Source organism: Rhopalosiphum maidis, chromosome 4 (genome assembly GCF_003676215.2).
Source record: "Rhopalosiphum maidis isolate BTI-1 chromosome 4, ASM367621v3, whole genome shotgun sequence".
NCBI lineage: Eukaryota > Metazoa > Arthropoda > Insecta > Hemiptera > Aphididae > Rhopalosiphum > Rhopalosiphum maidis.
The window spans coordinates 34,132,361-34,156,191 of NC_040880.1; the positions used below are offsets into that span (position 1 = coordinate 34,132,361).

Here is a 23,831-nt window from a genome sequence, read left to right on the forward strand (position 1 = left end):
TTATGTCAATAAAAAAAATCATTTTTTTTATATATATTATTTTTTCAGATTTTGTAGTTCCCATACTTATGAGGAATATTGTAATTAATGTACATACTATACCTAAAAGAATAAAAGATTTTATAGTGTTTTTACTACAAAATATTTATGGTTTGTATATTTTCTTAATTTTATAAAAACTTGAACTTTAAATACATTATTAATTAATAATATTTATTAACATTTTATAGAAAAAAAAGTAAAATAATTGAAAATTATAGCAATTATAGAAAATGATAATATAAACATTTGATAAAAATTTCAAGTTTCTACTGTTATTAATTTTTGAATTATAACAAAATTAATTTCTTTATTTTGTCAAAAACTGATTTAGAATCAAATTCCCATTCTTCCTTATTTTCCTTATCTTTCCAACTAGATTCAATTTACTACTAGAAATCACCTCCAAAGTTGAAATTTCAAGCATTTTAACTGCCTCTAAGGGTGATAATACATAGGAAAAAATATTTAATTATAAAACCAATAGTTTTATGGATCCACTTAGAATCTAAAACTGTCTGAACAAGTTTCCCATTTTTATTAGAAAGTTCTTGAAATATTTGAGATTTTATTACCTATGACTAATTACATAACTGTGGTATTATTATTTTGACTGTTTGTACTTGGGCACAATAAAGAAAAAATGGATAAAATTAATGAGATTGGAAGATGTTTTGTAGTTGAAATGATCATACATATTTTGAAAATAAAGTTCAATTAATTTAATATTAAGCTACAGAGGAATAGATGACAACTGGAAAAATAAAGTGTTTAAAATTCTTTTGTGTTAGGAAACAAAAAGTAAGTGACAAATTTAAATTTGAAAAGTGATGCAAAACCACAACATTTAAAATGGTTTGTCTAGAATAATTTTGTTAGCTTTAATTTCGTGCACTCTATGCTCATATGTAAGGCTCTGTGAAAAATATTTTTTTTTTTTTCATAAATGTTTTATTGAAAAAATAATTAACTATATTGTAACAAGGATAAAAAAAAAAGCTTTAACAGATTTAAAGATTGTAATTGCATTTGCCAGATTACTGTCTCAAATTATCTGCCATGTGTTGCACTGAATGTTTTAGTTTATCTGTAACAACCATTTTGAGGAACACATCAGTTAAAAATAGATTTCTAAGGTGTTGTTCAGATTTCTTAGCGATGTTCCTGATACGATTGCCTTTTTTTCCCATCACCAGCTTCTCTATTCTTGGTGTATTGCAATGTATTAATACAACAATGTGTATATTTCCTGTGTATCATTTAAAAATTATTATATTTTGTATTACATATACCAAATAATATAAATATATTTAGAAAAAAAAAATTAAACTTACCTTCCTGAGATACTTCGTAATATTCCATTTCTACTTTTAAGTTGTACGGAACTTCGTTAGGTAAAGAATCATACAATATTGATTCTATCATGTGTAGCACCAATTTATGATCTTCTTTGTCAGTCAATATATCTTTGGAAAACATCCAAGGTGATGGTTTACTTTTTTGTAACAAATAATCCTAAAAACAACAAAATATACACAAAACTATGCAAATAATTCCCTTGTAATTAGAATGTAGAATAATTGTAATAAATATTGTATATGATTAGATTTATTCTAATTCTATTTTTTTTAAATTTTTAATTACAATAATTATAATTATTTATTTTCCTCATATAAATTTACAAGATTCTAAAGAAAAATATGTGTACTGACAAAATGTAGGCACTACCTTGATAGTAGATTGTCAATCAAGAGGTTATTATAGTAAGTAATACTATTTCTAATGAACTGTATTAGTTTTTACTATAAGTTGAAAATTAAAATAAGAAATTATGTGTCAAAAAAATATAATATTAAGTAATTTTGTTCAATATATTATTTAAATAAACACAATTTGGTAATCAATAAAAAATATTTAACGACTGACCTCAATATCTGATGAACCAAGACTATGGATTGCCGATACCATAAATACATCTTTAAAGTTTGCCCAACCAGTAGACTGTTTTACTGTTTTTTCCAACTTTCTCTCTTGAATTTTTGAGCTTTCATGAGTTCTTATATTTTCAGATGTCATAGCATATGGTTCAGGAACATGAATATTGTTATGTTTATAGCATGTTAAAGATCGTGCCAAATCTAAGAGATAGCTTTTTGATCTTAAAAGATCTATCTATAACACAATAACCTTTTGTTTATAAATGAGTAAATACAAAATAAGTATATTGAATGTACAGCAAAAGTTTCATATTACAAAGTCTCATGGATAACTAAAAAGTTCTTATTATAAAGACATTTTTTAAATATAATTACATAAAATTGGATTTATTATGGTTATGGTTCTCAAAAATATTTTTTAAGTGGAAAATTATTGCATGAAAGTTACACTGCATTATTAAATTAATTGTTTACATATTACATTGTTAATGTCTTGAATTTTTTATTCTATAATTTAGGTAATTTTACGTTCAAAATATTAACATTCAAATAAAATAAAAACTTAATCAAGAAAATATATAAAATAAATAGCTAATTATTTTATACAATTTAAGATAATTAATTGTTAACATATTTATATTATTAAATTAAAGTAGGTACACAAATTATTATTATTACTTGAAAAACAAATTTTAAATTTATAATAAAATACATAAAAACAATATAAGTTAACTTTAAAAACTATAACATTTTGTACCATTTTAATTATTATATTTTATATTACATTTATAATGTCATAAAAAATAAGTAAATTAATTTTAATTATAATTTATATTATAGTCATAGGTAACTTATAGACCTTTAAGGATACAAAAATCTTACCTTAATATGTTCAATATATACAATTCAACTGAACAATTATGAGGAACTTATAAAATGCCTAATTTAATATTTTAACTATAACTCATGTATATTAAGGTTTTAGGAATTAATATTATAAGTGTATAAATGTCTAGCAACAGCTAAATAATACCTTAGTTCTCTATACTAATAAATAATACGTAAGCATACAGAAATTATTTTATTACTAGAAGAAAACTTATGTCCATTATTAATTTTCTAAGTTTAAATAAACATGAACTCACTTTATTTAGTACTAGAAATGAATCTTTATTAGGATAAAGATGTAAAAGCCTCAACACTTTAGGATCTAAGCGGTTTCTCGTATACCGATTGGATACATCATGAATAACACCAATTATGTCTGCTTCTTCTATTGAGTTTACTGAGTCCTTAGCAAATGTCTTTTCTAAATTATACCTACAACAATAGTATAGTATGCATTAAAATGTATAACATCATTCATTTGTAACAGTAAGTTTCCATACTAAAAACAATGAAATTACTTTGTAATTTCTGTAGAGTCAACAAGACCAGGAGTGTCTAAAAACACTAATTGTGTATCATCCACAGTTCGCACTGCACGTACACTAGATCTTGTAGTGTGAACTTTACAAGAATAAGGACATATCTGCAAAGTTATAAAAATGTTTAAGTATAATATGATATTGAATTTGTTAACTAAATTTATTTAAGTATCTAAATACTTGTGTACTATAATTTATAACTTTATAATACTTTTTCCTATTAAATTAAATAGTACTCACATTTCTCTGGACAATAGAGTTGATTATTGAGCTCTTTCCTGCATTTGGTACACCAATGATGGCAATTTTTAACAGACGCTGACGGTTTATTTTGACAGACTCATTTTCGTTTTGGTTGTCACTATTGATGTAAAATTGTTCTGAGTTTAAACTATAGTTACATTTCAATAATGAATGAACACGACTCGGTATTACAATTGGTTTTAAACCAATTGATAGAAAGATAGTACTGAGATATTTGGCCATTGAATAAATGCAGTAAATTAGAAGTTAAAAATTGGACAATCTCACTGTTCCTTAAAATTTAAACTAAATACCTAGCTATGTTTTGAATGTTTTTATGTATTTCAGAAAATTACACTGTAAAACGCAAACATTTTATTAGAATTGGAATGGATAATGTAAAAAAGCTGACAGTGTGATTAAAGTATTGGAAATTCAACATCGAATTCTGAATTTTTGAACGTCAAAGTTGAAATAATTAAATGAAACTATTAAAGAATATTATGGTATTAACTAATCAAAAAACTTGATTATTAAGCCGGACTAATGTTACAGTGATAACTGATAACCACTAATCCTTATCATATCAAGTTTGGGTCTCGTCCTCTCGGTATCGTAACCTGATAAAAAAAAAAACCAAATTAAAAAATACTATATTTTAAAATTTAAATTTTAAACATGAAAAAAATTGCTTAAAGATATCTCCGTTTTTTCTTGATTTTTTCGTTTTCCTAAGGTACTTCGCTGTCATACGAGACTACGGCTATTAACGCAAGTACGCAATTACCGCAATCTCAACGACATCCTTGCGATGTGTTCTAGTGCCGAAATTTACAATTTATTATCTATCATTACGACATTAGTACATTACCTACCTATAAACTATACTACTACAGTCATGAACAATGGTTTTTATAATGTTATATTTCCTTTGAATTACATTTTACAGACTTTTTTGCAGTCTCACTCAGATTTCGCTATAGTAATTGACAATTGTGTAAATCCAATCCTGTACAGGAGGGTGTTAAGAGTTCAAAACGTTTTAATGTTTTTAATTCATGCATTATAAATATTTTAAAATCTATCCAGCCACCACCCCCCTCCGACGAATATCGATTTTGAGTACGTGCTTTTGTTAATCACGTCTGTTGTATCCAGTTGAAAAAAAAACTATTTATTAATTAAATGATAATATTATGAACATTTGGTCTCTACCTACTACCTAGGACTGACCAAAGAAACAGTAAAGCTACTTCAGTGACGTAGTAATATGGTATTTTACACACCAAAAGAAAATATAAGAATGGCGTCATGAGTCATGATGCAAAACTATACTTCGGAAAACTTATATTTTTGAAATGTAATATTAAAAATTGTCAAAAAAAAAAAAATGAGTGTCCGAATAACATTTAGTTTGAACATGGTCGTTTTACATTTGTAACTACTTTACGATATATTTTTGCTTGGATTGAACAATCGACTTCTATTATAAAATGCGAAAAAAATTTTAAAATAAACAGAAATAATTCCATGGACTGAAATAACTATTTGCAGTAAGTTTATGTTCATAGTATTGGCAAAAGACCAAGCAAAAATTGTCGAGATAGACAAAAGCTTATTTTCTAAGCGCAAGAGTTATGCAGGCAGAATACTTTCGCAACAATGCATTTTGGGAGTAGTCGAGACAGTCGAGTAGGTATACCTGCATGTTCTATATGCCGTGACTTGGTGAACTAACGAAAGTTTTTTAGTCTAGATTCCTGATAGAACCATGTTTTATCTTGCTCAATATTATTAAATATTAAAAGGAACAACAATTTATTTAGATTGTTGGAGGGAATACAACTCTAGCAAATTTGAAAAAGCTGGTTTCAAACATTTGTCTGTAAACCAGTGCAAAAACTTTGTAAAATTCTCTAAATAGGGAACATCATACACACAATATAGAGTCTCTGGCCTTCTGAAGATCAGAAAAATAGCAGAACAAAAAAAATCGCGTCATAATTTTAAATTATATTTAGCTGAGTGTGGCGACAAAAGAATGTAAACTCACTGAAATTTTAAAAACAATCAAAATCCAATGTCCCCAGGCTCCAATACATAATTTATAACGAATCATTTATTAATGTAAACTTGCAGTAAAACTTTTTCTTACATTTAACATCTTATACACAATACCTATAAAAAACTTCACAAAGAATTAAATATGATTTGTTAATATAAATAAAAATAAGGAAGTCACTAGTGTCTATGATAATTGATAAGTATATAGCCATTTAGACAAATTTTAATAATTTTGCATAACATGATAATTTTTGATACTTAATTGGTAGAGATAAAAAACCGAATAGAAACTTAGATTAAAGTAAAAAAAAAATACTTGGATTTTTTTCGAATAAATTAATGCTCGAAAATTGCAATTATTATATTGATATAAATATTAAGATCTATTGTATATTCCAACTATTACAGTTAAACAATGAAAGGTGTTAAGACTATTAAGATAGTTTTAGGTGTTAGGTGTTAACACTCCTAACCCTTCTAGTAATTGCGCAGCAAGTTTTAATAAATTGCATAAAAAAAATTTTCTATTCAAATATTACAATTTGACGTATTATGAAAAAGTATTTATGAATAATATAAATATTACACTAACTTCGTCCGCTCAGCACCACTCTATAAGTTTAAAATTTCATAGTGCTTATAGTGTATTTTATCTATTATGGTATTTATTATTTGAATTGTTTCAAATAAGTCATATTTGCGTGATTGTGTACAGATGTACAGTTATATAAAAATATATAACCTAAACTTATTATTAGTTATTATATCCTTTTTTTTTAAGAAAACATCACTAGATGTTATTGATTACTGTATATTTCATTAAGTATTACAAATTACAATTACCATTATACGACTGTCACTAGCAAACTGCTTAAGGTTTGACTAGAGATTAAATATATTATAGAGTATAAACTATAGATACCTACCATATCTAATCTTTGGATTTATCAGCAATTATTAATTCTTCAAAAAGTAGTAATCTGATCAATGATAGTGAAGTTACTTAGAACATATTTGATGTAGTAAGTATATCATAATTTTGTGATCGATCTATGGTTACAACTTGCTGTTTTAGTCAGTAGTGTACTACAAACTACAATAAGTTATAGTGGTACTATAGTAGTATAGCGATTCTTTAAGGAAAGGCTTTACTAAAAATAATACCTAATACAACAAATGGTATTAATGTGGAAAAATAAATAAAAACAGTTAATTTTGTTGTTTGATGTATCCATGTTATTATAATTATTATAAAAACAATAAAACTATAAATTCACATTCCTAAAACTGAGTTCTAAGAAAAAAAAAATCGTATACAATAAAATAGAGTAGATACAATAATAATTTATTAAGGTATTTGTATTAGAATGTAATGCACTGGTCATGATTAGATGAATTAAATTTTGGGATCTTCTAAACATAACACGGAATGATGTTTGTTTAAAAAACGGTTTTTAAATTTTTTTTTTTTTTATTGCAGTATATAAGCCAATTTTGGAGAACCTCATTCCACGTTACTGAAAACAAAAAAACAATAAGTACTTAACGTCACTAAATTATAACATTTATATGAATGATGCCTTTATAATACAAAACTTCCTTAATTAATATTAGTTGTTTTCAAACTCCAAAGCTTTATTATAATATTTAAAAGTATAAACAAGTATAAGATATAACATTATTTGATGCGAAAAGCGCTATTGCAATATTATTGTTTAAAAGAAATATAATCATCTACAAGGGTACTATAAAAGAAAATAAATAAGATGTTTTTAAATATTAATATAGTTTTATGTAAAAATGTATTATTCTAAAAAGAGTTTAAAGTTAGTATAATTTTTTAATTCACATTGCAAAATGGTTAACGAAAAAGTATTCTTACTCAATAACCAAGAGATCTCATGTTCTATAAGCTGATACTCAATACATATCATATACCTGTAAAATTACTTAAGCAAAAAATAAGTTTATCATATACAATTAATAATTTTATCAGCAGGCTCAATATAATATTATGTATTTGTATTCAGATATAAAATTTTATGTTGATTAAAACGTATCAATAAAATAGTTTATTGTAAGCACAACAAAGTTAAGTACAAAAGCATTAGATTATAATGTCGCATAAAAATACATTGTTGTATAATATCTAGTTTAGAGACCATAGCATTTCATGAAACAAACATCAGCCAAAAGCAAATATTATATGATTAATTAATTTTAATAATAACATAAGCACATTACAATACAATTTATGTATGTCAAGTGATTGAATATATTTTATATAAATCATGAATAGGCATTGAAAATGGAAGTACTAAATTTCAACAAATACTAGCAGAATAAAAAAAAAAAAGCAAGCAACATTGTAATATTCAAAAATGAAAACACTATGTGATGGAAATTTATATTTAGTTCACGTTTTGCCTATTTTAATTTGTTTAATGCATTCATAATTAAAGAAAAATAAAGGCTTAGTATACTTTTCAAGCATTATTTAACTGCAATAAAACCAGTAAATGTAATTAAATTAAAATCCTCCTTATGAAGGATACAACATTAACTACAGAACTTATTAACATAACATTATAACCGAAAAATAATCATGGAATACATTTGTTTGTATCTAGTTTAGTCTAATGATCTCATTAAATATTAAACCTAGTGCCCATTGTGTTTTTTTTATTATATATAAATTATTAAGACGTTAAACAAAAATCTTCTTGTTCAGGTACATACACGATGCGTAAAGTGTTGGTGTATCCAGAACCTTTCTTCCATCCAGTGACGACTACTACTGGATCTCCAGTTTTAATGAATCCGCGGGATTTACCAAAATTAATGGCATGCACTACACGGGTGTCCACATCTTTCAACCAGTCACTTAATGGTTGTTCTAAAATAATACAATTTTATTGACGAATTAATAATATTACGTACTACATAAAACTATTGAAATTAATATGTAGTCACTATTCATATAATTTATCTAACGAAAACATATGCTAATTATGAGTATCTCCATTAGTCATTGAGACTGGTTTCATTATGGTTTTGTGTCGAATGGAAGAAATCAGGAGAACTGAATTTTTTAGACAATGGCATGTTTTCTTGCTGGATAGAAAAAAGATCTATATACTTACCATTATAGAATAAGGGTAGAATACCACGATAAATATGACATTGACGTGCAACTTGGACATTTCTGGTCAAAGCTATGATTGGACTACGTGGGCGATATTTAGAAATGAGATGTGCAGAATGACCAGAAGTTGTAAGAACAACAATAGCAGCAGCTTTACTTTTATTAGCTGCATCTACAGCAGCAATAGCAGTTGTATGTGAAGCATCCAAAGGCAAATTAACCTTAAAAATTTGAAAATGAACAATTAGAAAATGAAAGTTATTATTATTTTAGTAATTAACTTACAGCAGACGATAAGTCAGCAAACAATTGTCTTTGCCAAACGGCAGTCTCTGCTTCTTTACAGATGGTAGCCATAGTACGTACACACTCTAATGGGTATTCTCCTTTGGCTGTTTCTCCAGATAACATAACACAGTCAGCTCCATCAAGGATGGCATTTGCCACATCAGAAGATTCTGCACGGGTAGCACGAGGTTTCTTAATCATAGATTCCAACATTTGAGTTGCACAAATAGCTGGTTTGCCAGCCTGTAATTATTTCAAAAATAGAAATAAAAATAAAATCCCCAAAACAACTTGAATAAATATAATGATTAGCAATTGATTTACAATTAGTATTAATACTCGTATAACTATTTAAATATTAATATTTAATAGTGATATTAGAACAATAAATTACAAAATTTATAGTGTGTAAATAAACATGTATATTATATATTTTTATGAGGATGCAATTGTATAGTTTTCATCTTAAAAATGCATATCACAACAAATTTATGCTTATAAATAAAAGTTTAGCTTTGTTAGTTTAAAAATTAAAGTAAATAGATCTATTACGAAACATGAAGGTAAGAGCATTATATGTGTTTGTATGCTAGTTATATTATAATATGAAATCATATTATTTATATAAAAACAATTCCATTATAACTATGCAACAAAAATTGTTAAAACATAATTATTAAAAGATTATAATTAATATTTTTTTAAATAATTGATTAACAACAATTATTTTTCTTTTTTGTTATAATGAAATTAAATTATTTCAATTCTTTTTACAACCTATTCTGTTTGGAACATTGATACATAAAGTTAAAAACTAGAAATAGTTCTAGTTTGCTGCAATGAATGGCAACTTATGCAACTATAGCATAAGTTATTATACCTGTATTTTTTTTTTTTTTTTTGTTATTTACCTTATTACAACGTGCAATCATAGCTTTTTGAGCCAAAAAGACCTTTTCTGGTGGGATTTCAATTCCTAGATCACCACGAGCAACCATAATACCATCAGAAGCTTCAATTATTTCTTGCAAATTTTTCATGCCTTGGTGATTTTCAATTTTTGAAATAATCAATATGTTTTTCCCTTTTTCACCTTCAAAATTTAAATTAAATTAATTGTTAATGATTTAATTGCTATAACTATTCATCAATATCATTTACCTAAGATCTCTCTGATTTCTTTAATAGCTGCAGCTTCTCTGATGAATGATGCAAAAATCATATCTACACCTTGTTCAACACCAAATTTCAAATCACTTTTGTCTTTTTCGGATACTGCTGGTAGATCCACAGGTACACCAGGTAAGTTAACACCTTTACGACTTCCTAATGAACCACCATTTTCAATAGTGCACACAATAAAATTGCTGCCTAAAAAATTAAATTATAATCGTTACATTTGAGTTACAACAGTAATATATTATTTAATCTTTTTACCAATTTCTTTGACAATTAAGGAAATAAGACCATCATCAACATATACTCGGTTGCCTGGTTTCACCACTTTGGTTATGTTGGGATAGTCAACATACACTTTAGAGGCATTACCGCTGTTTTCAAATGCTTTGTCTGTAGATAGACTGATTTGTTCACCTTTTTTCAGTTCAACCTCAGCTGATCCACCCTAAAATTTGATTAAATAAAAATAAAAAGTACCTATTAAAATGTATTTAATAATAAAGTTTACATACGCCTTCTAATAAACCAGTTCTTATTTCAGGTCCCTTGGTATCTAGAGCAATAGCTAATGGGCTGTAAACACCAATCTTCTTGCCATAATTTTCAGCAGCTTGTCTTAAGTTTTTAATTGTGTTTGCATGGTATTCATGTGAACCATGAGAGAAATTCAAGCGACCAACATTCATGCCAGAGTCAATCATTTCCTCGAGTGTTTCCACAGCAACCGAAGCAGGTCCTAGAAGATACAGAAGTTATATTTAATATCTTTCAATGAATGCTTTAATATCTCTGAAAAAAACTTACCAATAGTACAAATGATACCAGACAATCGAACAAATTGAGCTTCAACATCGATGTCCAAGGTGCTCATATAATCCAAGTGAGTAGTAGTGTTGTCGTGTAATAATTGTGAGGTAGGCATCTATAATAAAACAATTGTAATAGTAAATTATCAATTAATTTAACTGAATAATTTAAACAGACTCTATATGGTTGATCACTGAAAACAGGCCAAGTTAACTTATTGGGACTAGTATGTAAAGAACTTTTGTTTGTTAACAAATTACATAATTTTAATCTATAGTTTTTAAATGGAATAGCATTACGACCAACAATAAGATAAAATCGAATGAACATAGTACAACAATCAAGTCTAATTGCAGAAATGTCAAGCACAAGGACAGATTTGCAAATGTTATTTTAGCTAGCTAAGAAGTAAAATAAAAAAAAATCTATTGTAGCTATGCCAAAACAATACACGTGGTTTTCCATTAGGATATTGGCATACTTTATACAAGTTCAGATAGTTTGTATATTCTATAGTTAAATATCTAGGTGGCAATCAGAATAATTATTTAGTATAATAAACTAAGAATATTAAAATAAAATTGTATTTGTTTATATATTGAAATTCAATATTTTTTTTTTATCTATCTACATTTAGACATAATTTGTGTCATTGAGACTAATTATTAGGTAAAATATAAAAATTATATGTATATATATATATATATATAAATTAAAATAAATAAGTATTTAATGAAGTGCATACTTCAGAGGTCATCAATAAGCTTAATTGGTTTTATATTGGCAATTCAAATATATAATTTACTAAATATACATAACATTTTGAAAATTTTGGATTAAATAATATAGTTAGTTAAGAGGACACCATACCCGCATGTGTTGTTTTTGTCTTACTAACGTACATCATAACAATATTGTTCAGCAGAATTTATTTTATGATGTTAGCTTTAATTTAAGAGTAAATTTACCTATTATCAAATTTAAAGGTAAGAATATTATATAGACAATGATAGGTGATTTTACTGATATAATCGTTTTAAAGTGAGTTATGAACATTTTAAAGTTGTAATATTTTACATAGCTGTAACTCACTTTAAAATAATAATATCATTAAAAGCTTATGCCATTGTCTAGATTATTCTTACCTTTAAATTTGATAATAGGTAAATTTACTCTAATATTAAAGCTATCATCACAAAATGTATTCTGCTGAACGAAAATTTGTTATGACGTAAGTTAGTAAGACAGAGACAACACATGCGGATATGGAATCCTCTTAATAGTTTCAATTAACATTATTACGAAATTAAAATGTGATTATTTTTTATATTCTACAAATAAATAAATATTCTACATTTTTTATGCACAGCACGTAATATTTTTTAATATTTAAATTTTAGAAATAATAAGTTAGTTTCACATCACTTATTATGTATTATTATTATAAATATAAAATAGTGGTAAAAATATTTATATTTTTTTTTATATAATATATTATTATGTATCTCATTTGTAGGTCAATAACCTAGGACATTAGGTCAGAACATGGCTTGACCCATAATTTTGCTTATGTATATCAGGTCAAGCAATTTTAAAAACCTTATAACAAAAGTAAATATATGAATATAAGTAATACAAGTAAATTATAATTTGAGGACTACCGTACAATACCAATAAATAAGTTATTAGTAGGTACATAGGTAAGCAGACGTACAAAAAATAAAATTAATTTTAATATATTATTATAGTGATAAACTGGATACACTTTATATTTCTGAGATCAAGCTTGATTATTGTTAGTTAATAGCTAGGTACAACCTTAGAATTCAAGGTCAAAACATAATTATATTTATGAGATTAGAATATATCAGTTGAATTCAAAGCCTAATATAACTTTAAGAACTAAAGTAAGTAATATGTTGTTCTATTTTGTATTTTTCTCAATAAAATGTGTCAAATGAGTAAAAATTATTTAAATTTTTACAAAAAGTAAAATAAATAATAGGTATGAATTATAAAACAAATATATTTATTGATAGATTTATTATGTCATAATTGTTATGAGATCAACAAATAAATGAAAGATAAGGAAAGTATCAAATAATATACTAGGTAAGTATTAGAAAAGTAATGGGCCTCTATTAAAAATTTATTTTCATGAGGTGGTAAGTAGGCATCCAATAACATATTAATTAATTTTAATACCTATTTTTAATTGATATTCTTTACTTAATGAGTACATTATATTTATAATAATTATTATGATTGGGTACTTACTACTGTTTATAAAATTAAAATATTACACAGTGAAACAATTATATTATTATTATAACAAACTTCTATTTTTGAGAACCAAACCAAATTAGAACAAAATTTATTTAATTCTATTTAACAAATTTATCGATAGGATAAATATTGCTCAACTAAATGTACTATACCAAGCAAAAAAAAAAAATTGGAATGGAATTGCATAGGTTGTGGTCAGTAGTAAATTGCCTTCGAAAATATATCATAGTTATTGTGCTGTATGATGTACAAATGTAGACACCAAGATAGTCCACTATGTGATAGTGGCAACAAAAGCCAAACCATAAGTCATATAAAAACAGAATGTCAATTGAGAAAATTTAACTAGAGTAATCTGTACAATTACACCGCAGGTAATAAAAAGGATAAAGGAAAATGGATGTGCGTAAAATCTGAGTCAAATCAGTGTTTATTCAGGATTATACACCTCGAGTGGTGCAACGTAGTTGGATTGCATGCGTTCTGTGTAACGACCAAATCTGTAGGCCGACGCTGTGGCTGCCGCAGCTCGAAATCTTTTTGCACAGCCGTCTGTCACGAAACGTAAGACGACTGCTGACACACGGTGCATTTAAACACGGTAATACAGCAGTGGGAAAAAGAAAAAGAATTACTAAGACGATGGTAAAAAAAATCGAAAACGATGAGTAAAACGCGTAAATCGACACTTGAACGAGTGTGCAATGCGCACGATGTTTCTATGGCCAGTTACGATTAGATAAGTACATATTTAGCATCTGTGGAAAATATTACAATATTAAATATGGATGAAAAATCATTAGCGGGTGCCAAGGTTACCGCAATGTCATAGAATGGCACTAGTACAACACCACTATGTACCATATATAATATTAATATATTTAATATTATAGTATTATACGTAAATCGCTCAAGAGAACGGCGGCGAGACGAACGGTTTGTATAAATTAATTATATTAATTATTACTTATAATACACCTAAAATATTATTTAATTAGTTTCATCTGATACTCACTTTGGTTTCGATTATTAAGGACGTTAGACGGGATACGAAACTAAATACACACACAGATACGCCGGCGATAGGAAATAATAAAGTACGTAAATATTATTATGATTTAAGAAAACGATTTCGATCGACTGGGTCACGTTAGAGCCAGAGGAACGTTCAGCGTTGTTCTTCCCAAAAGTGATGCCGAAAGAAATCGACCGTGTATACCAGAGCACCGCTGACTGAGTGAATGTGGTAACGTTTTTTCGTTTTCGATGTTTCCAGTGATATTTTTGTAAACGTGACCGGCTTTTTCCGTTTATAATAATAGACTTCCACTTCCCACTAGGTTTTCGTTACGGGATTCGAATGGGAATAACACAGATAAGTTATCTAATTAACCCACCTGGCTCAATCAAGGTGAGACGTCGGTGAAACAACACAATTAACTATTAATTAATATTTAATAATTATCGCTATCGTTCCAAGATGTATTTAACTGCTCTTTACCGCGATTGTGTGAAATACAATCGACTAAATACCGATTGTACGTTCATATTGTGCGTGAAACCGATGCCCGTCAGTTGATAACATCCAACTGTTACTGATAAGTGATAACGATATTTTTGATTTTTCATCTTCAATCTTCATTCGTCATTTTGTCAATACTTAACCTTGCACAAACCCAACAGACAAAGTCTAATGCCCATCAATATTCAGTACCACGGTCTTAGATATAATTTTTTTGTTAAAAATTCGATTCTATTTACAACTGTGTTCAACACTTTCAGACAATGGTACAACTGTACAAGTTTAACCGCATTATATAAGCTGTTACCTACTTATATTATATTACTATTATACAGGACGACTATTTTATGAACAACACTCATTATTTCAAAATCTATTTATATCATTAATAATTTTGAAATATATTCTTAAATAATTTTCAGTTGAAATAAAACAATGACCCCTTAGCCCCCCTTAGATACGGCTTTGATGATTATAATAATACTATAATTATTATATTTACTATACATTATAATGTTTGTGTCTTACGTAGTATCATTGATTATAGAATAGATCTATTCTATAATCAATGGTAGTTTATAAGTCACTAACATTAATCATAGACCTTATACTATAAGGTCTATGACATTAATTTATCTGCTGTAGAGTATCGATACCCATTACCCGGTATAATAGTTTTATTTAGTGCCTTGAAGATTTCAGTCTTTGAAGTACCTACACTGGCTATACCGGAATTTTAAATGTTGAGGACGTTGAGGTGTTTGTATCCATTGGCCATAGCCCATTGCAATATATTTATCTATAGCCCATAGGTACTTGAGGTCCGGTAGTCGGTACTCTTATTATATGACTTTTTTTATGAAACTAATCAGAATCGCATAATTATTATTCATTGCGACGATAACGTTTTATTTTCTGTCTGTAATTAAAAATTATGAAAATTAAAAACCTACTTCACTACATCAAAGCAACTTTTTCTGCTTTTAATTTTAAAAATTAAAATTACCTAGATACGAGGTTAACCTAAAATAATTTTTTTTTTAATAGTCAGAAATATTTCAAGTGTAAAATATTAATAGAAATTGTGCTTATTTGGTTGTTAATACCTTTAATATTAATCTAAATATTATTATTTTTAAATGCCAATTTATTAAAAAATAGTAATTATTTAATTAAATCATTAATAATTGAAATATTAACATAGTTTAACGTCTACGTTAGTTGCGTATTTAAGGGGGAGGGGGATTTTTTTTGGGGGGGGGGGGTAGATTCCCCCCATTGGTCTTTTTTAATAATATCGTACATATATTACAGAAATACAGAATAAAATTATTGAAGTCGCTACATTTTATTAGAGAGAATTATAAGAATTTGGAAATATTATGGTTGATACTTGATGGCCATAGTCAATACACAACTTACTGCTAAAGTGCTAAATATGTATATGATTGAAAACAATTCGTATTGTAAATTGTAAAATTTCGTCAATGGTCATTATTGTCAATAACGATCCGGCTATTATTATGCTTTTAATAATAAGCGTTTGGTTGCTATTTCAAAACATATTGCAAGGCGAAGGTATATATATATATGTATAAATAGACATTCTAAACAATAAGTTTATTGTTATATATATATAGAGTTATTAGTTTATTACTTATTTTTATAATATTTATTATTGTATTAGTTAATTTTTAATCCAGCATAATAAATAATAATTCATTATTCATTATAATCGAACACTCGCGTTAGTGCCAGTGCCGAACTTCCGCCTAGGCAAACTAGGCAGCTGCCTAGCGGTCTTTAATCTTTACCTTCCCAGGGTCCTGGCCCCGGCCAAGTACTAAAAAAAGGGGCCCTTCTTTAGTAGTTGTATTGAGACCCCGAGACCCTTAAATTCGGAGCACTGGCTGGTGCATTATTTTTTACGGTTTTGATTTTTCGTTCTATACATATATGATGTATATTTGTATATTTATCAATAAATACTAGATAATACTATTGTATTCTTATGGTTTTCTCCATTTTATAAAAAAATGACAATGAATAATAAATCTTCAAAACAAAAAAATACAGTCTTATATATTTATGTGTAGGTACTTATTGATAATAAGTATATAAATGTTCAACATTTTTGAGAAACGATAATAATGGTAAGTGTACCCCCCCCTGGTAGAGGAAATTATATGTTTGCCAATGTATATCCCCCCCTTAGACAAAATCCTAAATACGCCACTGGTCTACGTATATTTTTGTTTAATGTTTGGCTTATTAAATATCAAATAATAAATTTGTTTTATCTTAATAATTAATTTATCCTCAATAGAATTTAACTAGTCAAATATTGTATGGTTTAAGATTAAGTGTTTGAACTTTGAACTACTATCTTAGAATAAATTAAAAGATAATGAGTTGTTTCGGGGAGGGGGTGATTTATTTAAAAGTCCTCAATAATTACACTAATCTAATAAATGGAGTATTACAATTGTATATCAATATTAAATTAGGTTTAAATCATAATGTAAACATTACTTAATAATTTTGTGAGTTTTAAATTTTAAGATAGAAATGGTTAGTAGTTTTTAATAAACGTAACTCTCAAGTACCACGAGAGTACATGACAGATCTAATGATGTTTAAATAGTTTGATACGAAAAATAATATGAGTTAGGTTATTGATATTTGATTATTCATTGTACGTAACAATTTAAATTTTAAGTATACTTATACCTAATACCTATTTACTAGGTATACGTAGATAGAATTAAATTGAATTTACTTAATAATTGTGTAATAGTAGGTAGTTACTTTTAATTATATTTATACTTAGATTTAATCTATATTCATGACTATTTCACTATTCAGATTATAAGTAGGTGTAAGTATATTATATAGTTACACATAAATTGAACTTAATTGAAAAGTTCAAATTACTGTTAAACATATATTATTTTAATTATTGTTAGTTAACATTATAATGTAATATTTATAACAAAATACAACAATATAGACCCTACAACAAATTGATCAACTTTTATAATATTATAGATTATAATTATTAAAAATTATTTTAATAATATTTGAACTTTAATATATCTACATAGTTATCGTAATCCTATTCAATTATTTTAAATACCCATGTTACATAAGTATAGGACCTTTCCAAATGGTAGATAAATTATGTTATTATTCTGAGTATTGAGCTTTCACAATATATGTTCAAACTAATATTAGTAATATTTACTATCGAGTCATTAGTTAAGGGTATGGAATTGTTGAACTATTATTATTAAGTTTATCAGAAAATTCCTATCTGCATTTTCTGAACGCATTTAAAATACTGGAATTATTAAGATTAACTTTATAAACATTTGAATTGTATCGAACATTATGGATTTCACACTTCACATCATAATTTTAAAAATTTAGCATATAAAATTATCACTTTATATTTTATACAATTTATTCTAAATACCACGATAGCAATACCAATTTGTCGTTGATTATTATTATTTTTAAAGTCTGATTGTGTGCAATGCATGGTGTATAAATACAATACAGTTACAGTTTTTGTACTGTTTCCTATTATAGTATAGAAATATATAATCTCAAGTAGGTATGGCTTAATAATACAATATACTGTTACTGATAGTACGACACTGAAAGGCCACTTGAAGTTGTCAAGAAATTAATCTCACTTCAAAGCGTACCTATAAGGTTTCGAACTGTGGAAAACCTGTACAATATAAAAATATAATTATTAAATTTGATGGAAGAAAATAAAAATAAATGCATTGGTTTATTGAACAAATAGTAATTTACAGGTAATAATTTGTAGACAAAAAATGCACATAGGTTTAATAATTAACGTAGGTACTATAATAATATGTCATGATTAAAAATTTAATATTTTATAATACCTTTAAACTTTTTGATCCTTTTCGTGAATTTTTTTGAATTTAGATACGCGAAGCGATTTCAATACACATCACATTATTGGTATTACACATCCAACCTTATTATAATATATAGGACAGGCACACCGCACATGTATCTGCGTTGTGGACCACAACTTGTGGTGTATGTGTTTATGCCAGCCTTTTATAATTAGCTTGGTATACCTATAGTGAAGTATTCTGACTCTTTAAAACAGAAACGTTTTATTTTTGAAATCTTTAATTTGTATTCACTTATAAAAGATCACACTCAGTCTCTTTTATTCAGATAGTAATCAAACAACAATTTTGTGTATTTAAAAATACTATTTTCTTCACTGTATTGTGACTAGTGAGTAGTGACTATTTTAGTCCAAAAACATAAATATGCATACTTATCAATTTATACATAGTTTATGGTTTACTCGAACTATATATTTTTTATTTTGTTGTATTAATATGAAACATCGTTGTATTAATTGGTGTATCATCGTGGTCAGGAATTGTATAAAATATATAAATACATTATTATATGTTATTTTTTAAATTTTATTTGTTGCATCGTGTTTATTAATAAGGTCGCAATATCAATAAATAATAATTATGGCTTTCGTCGATTCATTTTTTGTTATCATTATATACATTATATAAGTTTAAGTACACTATAGTATACACGTATATTGTATATAGGCAGTAGATATATATATTACATCGTGTAAGGTTTATTAAATTAAAAAAAAATTATTAGTGTTACGTATTACCATGTAATTTTTTTTCAGTGAATTTTAATTCAAGCATTAAAATAATGTTTGGATCGATTATTTTGCGATAAGTTTAAGTATAGACATCTACCATTATTAATGTTATAATTGTATTGAATTTCTTATATATTATTAACTTAATTAATTTAAAATATTTAAATATTACATTTTTTTATTTGTTATAAGTACCTTATATAAGTAATACATAGGTAAGCGAGTGCATAATATATTATGTAGGTTTATATATATATATATAGATGATGGAATCTCAAAATATGTGAGTCCCATATTTAAGGCTCTGGCCCCTTATTGCTATTAAAATAATACATATTCATTCTATAAATCACATTTATCAGTTTTACAGTACCTACTTAAATATTAAGGATTTCATTGACAAGTTTAGGAAGTTTGATATATAATATACAAGTTTGGAAATTCATATAACTAGCCACCTTCCAAAATGTACAAAAGTGTTCAGACAAATAATGACAATAATTCAACCTTCAACTTCTCGCCATTATGCAGTTCATAAATAACATTGTATTCATAATTCATCGGCAAACTAATAATATAATAAATTATTATCAATCATAATTCATAATATATGAAAAATAAAGTTTGAACTGTACATACTATAATTTTCGGGAAAAAAAAAATATTCCTATCTTAAATAGATAGTAGGTTGTAGGTGTATAATAATATAATTGCTATTAATTGGCAACTGACAAGAGAAATGTAATAATTATGTAACTATATTATATCTTCATATACTGTTAAAATTTTATATTATTTTTGACAGTAATATTTTGTTACATAATTACATTAAATTAAATTTTTTTATTAATTGTTTATTATTTTTATATAATAAGATATTAATGGTAGTTGTACGTGAAAAATTAAAATTTATATAACGAACACCATCGTGAATTAGAAAAATGTTTAAATTATACTGTGCCTGATATGAACTATATACTCTTACAGTCTTACTATTTGATATTTATTTATTTTTGTTTACCTCTGTCATACTCAAATTAAAGTTATGTTATGATAAATTATTATTATATAATATTTTATATAGGTACCTAGTTTGAAAAATAATAATTTTTAAATTAAATTATTATAGAAACAAACATTTAATATTGGAAAGGATGTCAGACAAATACTACCCCACTTTACAAATTTAAAGTTATAATACTATAATAATAAAGTAAACAAATATTAATAATTTTTTTTTCTTTTAAGATAGGTATCATAATATTCACGATAAAAACTTATATGAAAAGAAAATACAAGTTTCACATAGTGTAAATAATTTTTATTATTTTCCGATACTTGAATGTAACTAACCAGTATTTCAGAACCATATCTTATTTATAAGTATTTTTAAAATTCAATTCCATTAATTGCTTTAGCTGTTAACTAAAACTGTAAATACTGTTCATATCACATATTCATATTATATATGTTAGATAAAAAAAATACTTGTAATAAAAAGGTGCTATAAATAAAATGCGATTTTTACAAACACCTATCATTTATATTTTTTTAAAAATCTTGGATTGAAAATCCAATAGTAAAAGTATTCGTCAGAAGAGCTCGACAAATTACAATCTGTTGGAAGTCTTCACGTAATCCGAACAACATCTTTTTGGCAGTTTGTCATATTCACCGATGACTGAGCCATGAATAACCATTTGTCTACAGTAACCCTTTGGGAGATTATTACTTATCTTTAACATATGTCATATGAGTATACGAAAGTTTTGTTAATGATATCGACTACGATGTTAACATATAAGATAAGATGACAGATGCCATTATGTCAACACTACTCAACACGTTATTATTTATATAAGGAAATAATTCTTGAAAAATTATTGCAGACGCCCGCCGTGCGTGATGTATCATGTTCTGTATTCATGTCTGATTATATTATTATAGGTATATGCTTATTCTGTGTTAAGCAATATTTAATACTATATTTTTACAGTATACGAATTTTGACTAAAAAATTAGTTTATTTAGTTTATTTATTTAAAATATCTGAAATTACTATTTCAATTATCAATAAATGAATGTTATTTACTTATATGTTTACTTAAATTACATTAAAACAATAAACATAATATTTAGAACTAGTTGAAATATTTTACATTTGACTATCAATCTATTATAATTTATAAATTACAATCTTTGATGTTTTTTTTTTCAAAGTTATTTTACTTAGATAATTCATTTAAATTTATTGAAATAATAAAAGTTTAGGTTTTTAAATTTTTAATTAAAGCATTAAAAACCATTGTTGTTTGTACCTATAGAAATATTATATTTATACACAATACACAACAGTATTACACTGATGAGAATTTTTATTGAGCGAATTTATTATCTATACATATTGAGTAAATAAGGTCATCTGTGTTTTAAATTTGTAAAGTTTTCACTGTACATTGACAATATTTAGAATGACCTATGTTATCACTTTTTTCATTTAAAAAGCGATAACAAATGTTCTTTTAAATGTCTAAACCCGTTGTTTTTGCAAATAGAAATACATTTATATTGAATCAGACTTAGTTACATAATATAGGTATTGTATATTTTTATATGAAAAAATGATCTTCGAAATAAAAATACAAATTTCCCAAACTCTCATAGTAGCAAAATCTCATAAGTGGAAGTGCAAAATAATAGTTAAACTGTATCATGATTCATCCCTATTATTTTAATAAAACGCATAAACAGTTCTTACACAATAGAACAATACATACCTATGTTTTTGTTATAAATTCAAAATTGATTCATCCATAAAGTACAATATTATGTTATAGAATAGAACTATAGAAGTATGCATGGAAAATATTATATACAAGAAATATAATAAATTATATATATGGAAAGAGATATCCAAAATATGTTACAACTTAAGTTCATTTACACTAAAAACTGAAAACATTTCGGAGAAGGGTCACTGACTTTCTTTCAATACCTTTTTTTTTATTATTATTAAAAAAATATATAAAATTTACAATCTGTATACAAATAATACAATAAATAATTTTGTTGACATTTATTTGCTTTTACTAGGCTGAACGGCTTGAGGGAAAGGAGCGCCCATTGACACTTCTTCCAAGCTCTTTCAATACCTAGGTACATAATCATTCGGATACTATAAATGAATATTACATAGTATAAAGCCCATTATATTAATATTCTATTTACAGAAAGAAAATTATAATAATAATAATTAGGTATAATATTTATAGTATACATTATATCTAAATTATAGGAGGCATAGCCTACTAGGACTATCAGAATATCAGAAAATTACCCCATGATCTAAAATTGGAAATTAAAATCTGTGTAACTTAGTTCAGATTAAGCTACCAAAAAAATATATAATATTTATTTACACAGGCGATATAAGTTAATTCATAATTATACACCAATTATATCAATTGATTTGATTTTCAGCATAATTGTTTTGTATTATCAGGATACACTCTACTTACCATTACCTATTCTACATAATATTGTATTTAATTATTTATAATAATTATAATATTATATGTTGATACAACTTTATATTATATATAATATATACAATGACCAAAAGATATTTTAAATAAAATTACAATATTATATAGCAATACACTTATATTATTTTTATTTTAAATATTATAGATAATTATTAATTACTAGTAGGTATATAAATTCAATTTTCTTTTACAATAGAATAATTCCAAATTATAAATAGGCTGTAGAATATCATTATCTGTTACAATTTTAAACAAGATACAACAATTTTTATAATTAATTGTATTGAAAGACGATCATTTATTTATCAAACGCACAAAACGTTAAAGTTACTGCAAGTGCCAATTTTTAAAGATACGTGGAAAAAATACGAAAAATACAAACATATACTGAGTTCATACATGATAGTATGCTACATATATTAAATAATAACTATAAAGATAAAATATATATATATATAAGCATTTATATTTATGTAACTGGTTTACATAATAAATTAATAAATATTATATTATAATTTAATATATTATATTATAAAGGATGGATTGGTCTGATCGGGTTATTCTATCATTGGTCTAAATAGGTGCTGTAAACCTACATGACAGCTAATGTATATTCTCTAAGTTCGGAAGAATTTGTTTCTAAATTGGTAATTATAAAC

General features: G+C 25.9%; 2 protein-coding genes across 3 annotated transcripts; both read right to left on the reverse strand.

Annotated features, from left to right (window-relative positions):
• Positions 1 to 346: 346 nt before the first annotated feature.
• Positions 347 to 4,173, reverse strand: LOC113548172 (GTPase Era, mitochondrial). The gene is made up of 6 exons (XM_026948905.1): positions 3,644 to 4,173; positions 3,383 to 3,507; positions 3,122 to 3,296; positions 1,966 to 2,211; positions 1,374 to 1,554; positions 347 to 1,288 (listed from the first exon to the last, which is right to left on the reverse strand). The coding sequence occupies exons 1-6, from the start codon at positions 3,887 to 3,889 to the stop codon at positions 1,077 to 1,079; spliced, it is 1,185 nt and encodes a 394-aa protein (XP_026804706.1). The 5' UTR covers positions 3,890 to 4,173; the 3' UTR covers positions 347 to 1,076.
• A 2,979-nt stretch (positions 4,174 to 7,152) lies between these two features.
• LOC113550718 (pyruvate kinase-like) lies at positions 7,153 to 14,768 on the reverse strand. 2 transcript variants are annotated; one of them, XM_026952739.1, is made up of 10 exons: positions 14,431 to 14,768; positions 11,127 to 11,244; positions 10,835 to 11,058; positions 10,581 to 10,767; positions 10,305 to 10,514; positions 10,055 to 10,236; positions 9,141 to 9,386; positions 8,854 to 9,076; positions 8,450 to 8,606; positions 7,153 to 7,227 (listed from the first exon to the last, which is right to left on the reverse strand). In XM_026952739.1, the coding sequence occupies exons 2-10, from the start codon at positions 11,242 to 11,244 to the stop codon at positions 7,215 to 7,217; spliced, it is 1,560 nt and encodes a 519-aa protein (XP_026808540.1). In that variant the 5' UTR covers positions 14,431 to 14,768; the 3' UTR covers positions 7,153 to 7,214. The 2 variants fall into 2 exon arrangements, with proteins under 2 accessions (XP_026808540.1, XP_026808539.1); XM_026952738.1 differs by lacking the exon at positions 14,431 to 14,768 and adding an exon at positions 13,864 to 14,082.
• Between the last annotated feature and the right edge of the window lie 9,063 nt (positions 14,769 to 23,831).

Coding starts and splice junctions, on each gene's coding strand:
- LOC113548172 (XM_026948905.1), bottom strand. CDS start 3,889: ATGGCCAAATATCTCAGTACTATCTTTCTATCAATTGGTTTAAAACCA. Junction 3,297..3,382: donor GACTCTACAGAAATTACAAA/GTAATTTCATTG, acceptor CTATTGTTGTAG/GTATAATTTAGAAAAGACAT. Junction 1,555..1,965: donor TTGGTTCATCAGATATTGAG/GTCAGTCGTTAA, acceptor TGTTGTTTTTAG/GATTATTTGTTACAAAAAAG.
- LOC113550718 (XM_026952738.1), bottom strand. CDS start 14,007: ATGCACCGTGTGTCAGCAGTCGTCTTACGTTTCGTGACAGACGGCTGT. Junction 11,245..13,863: donor ACTACGTTGCACCACTCGAG/GTGTATAATCCT, acceptor GTTTTATTATAG/ATGCCTACCTCACAATTATT. Junction 11,059..11,126: donor TGGTATCATTTGTACTATTG/GTAAGTTTTTTT, acceptor TGTATCTTCTAG/GACCTGCTTCGGTTGCTGTG.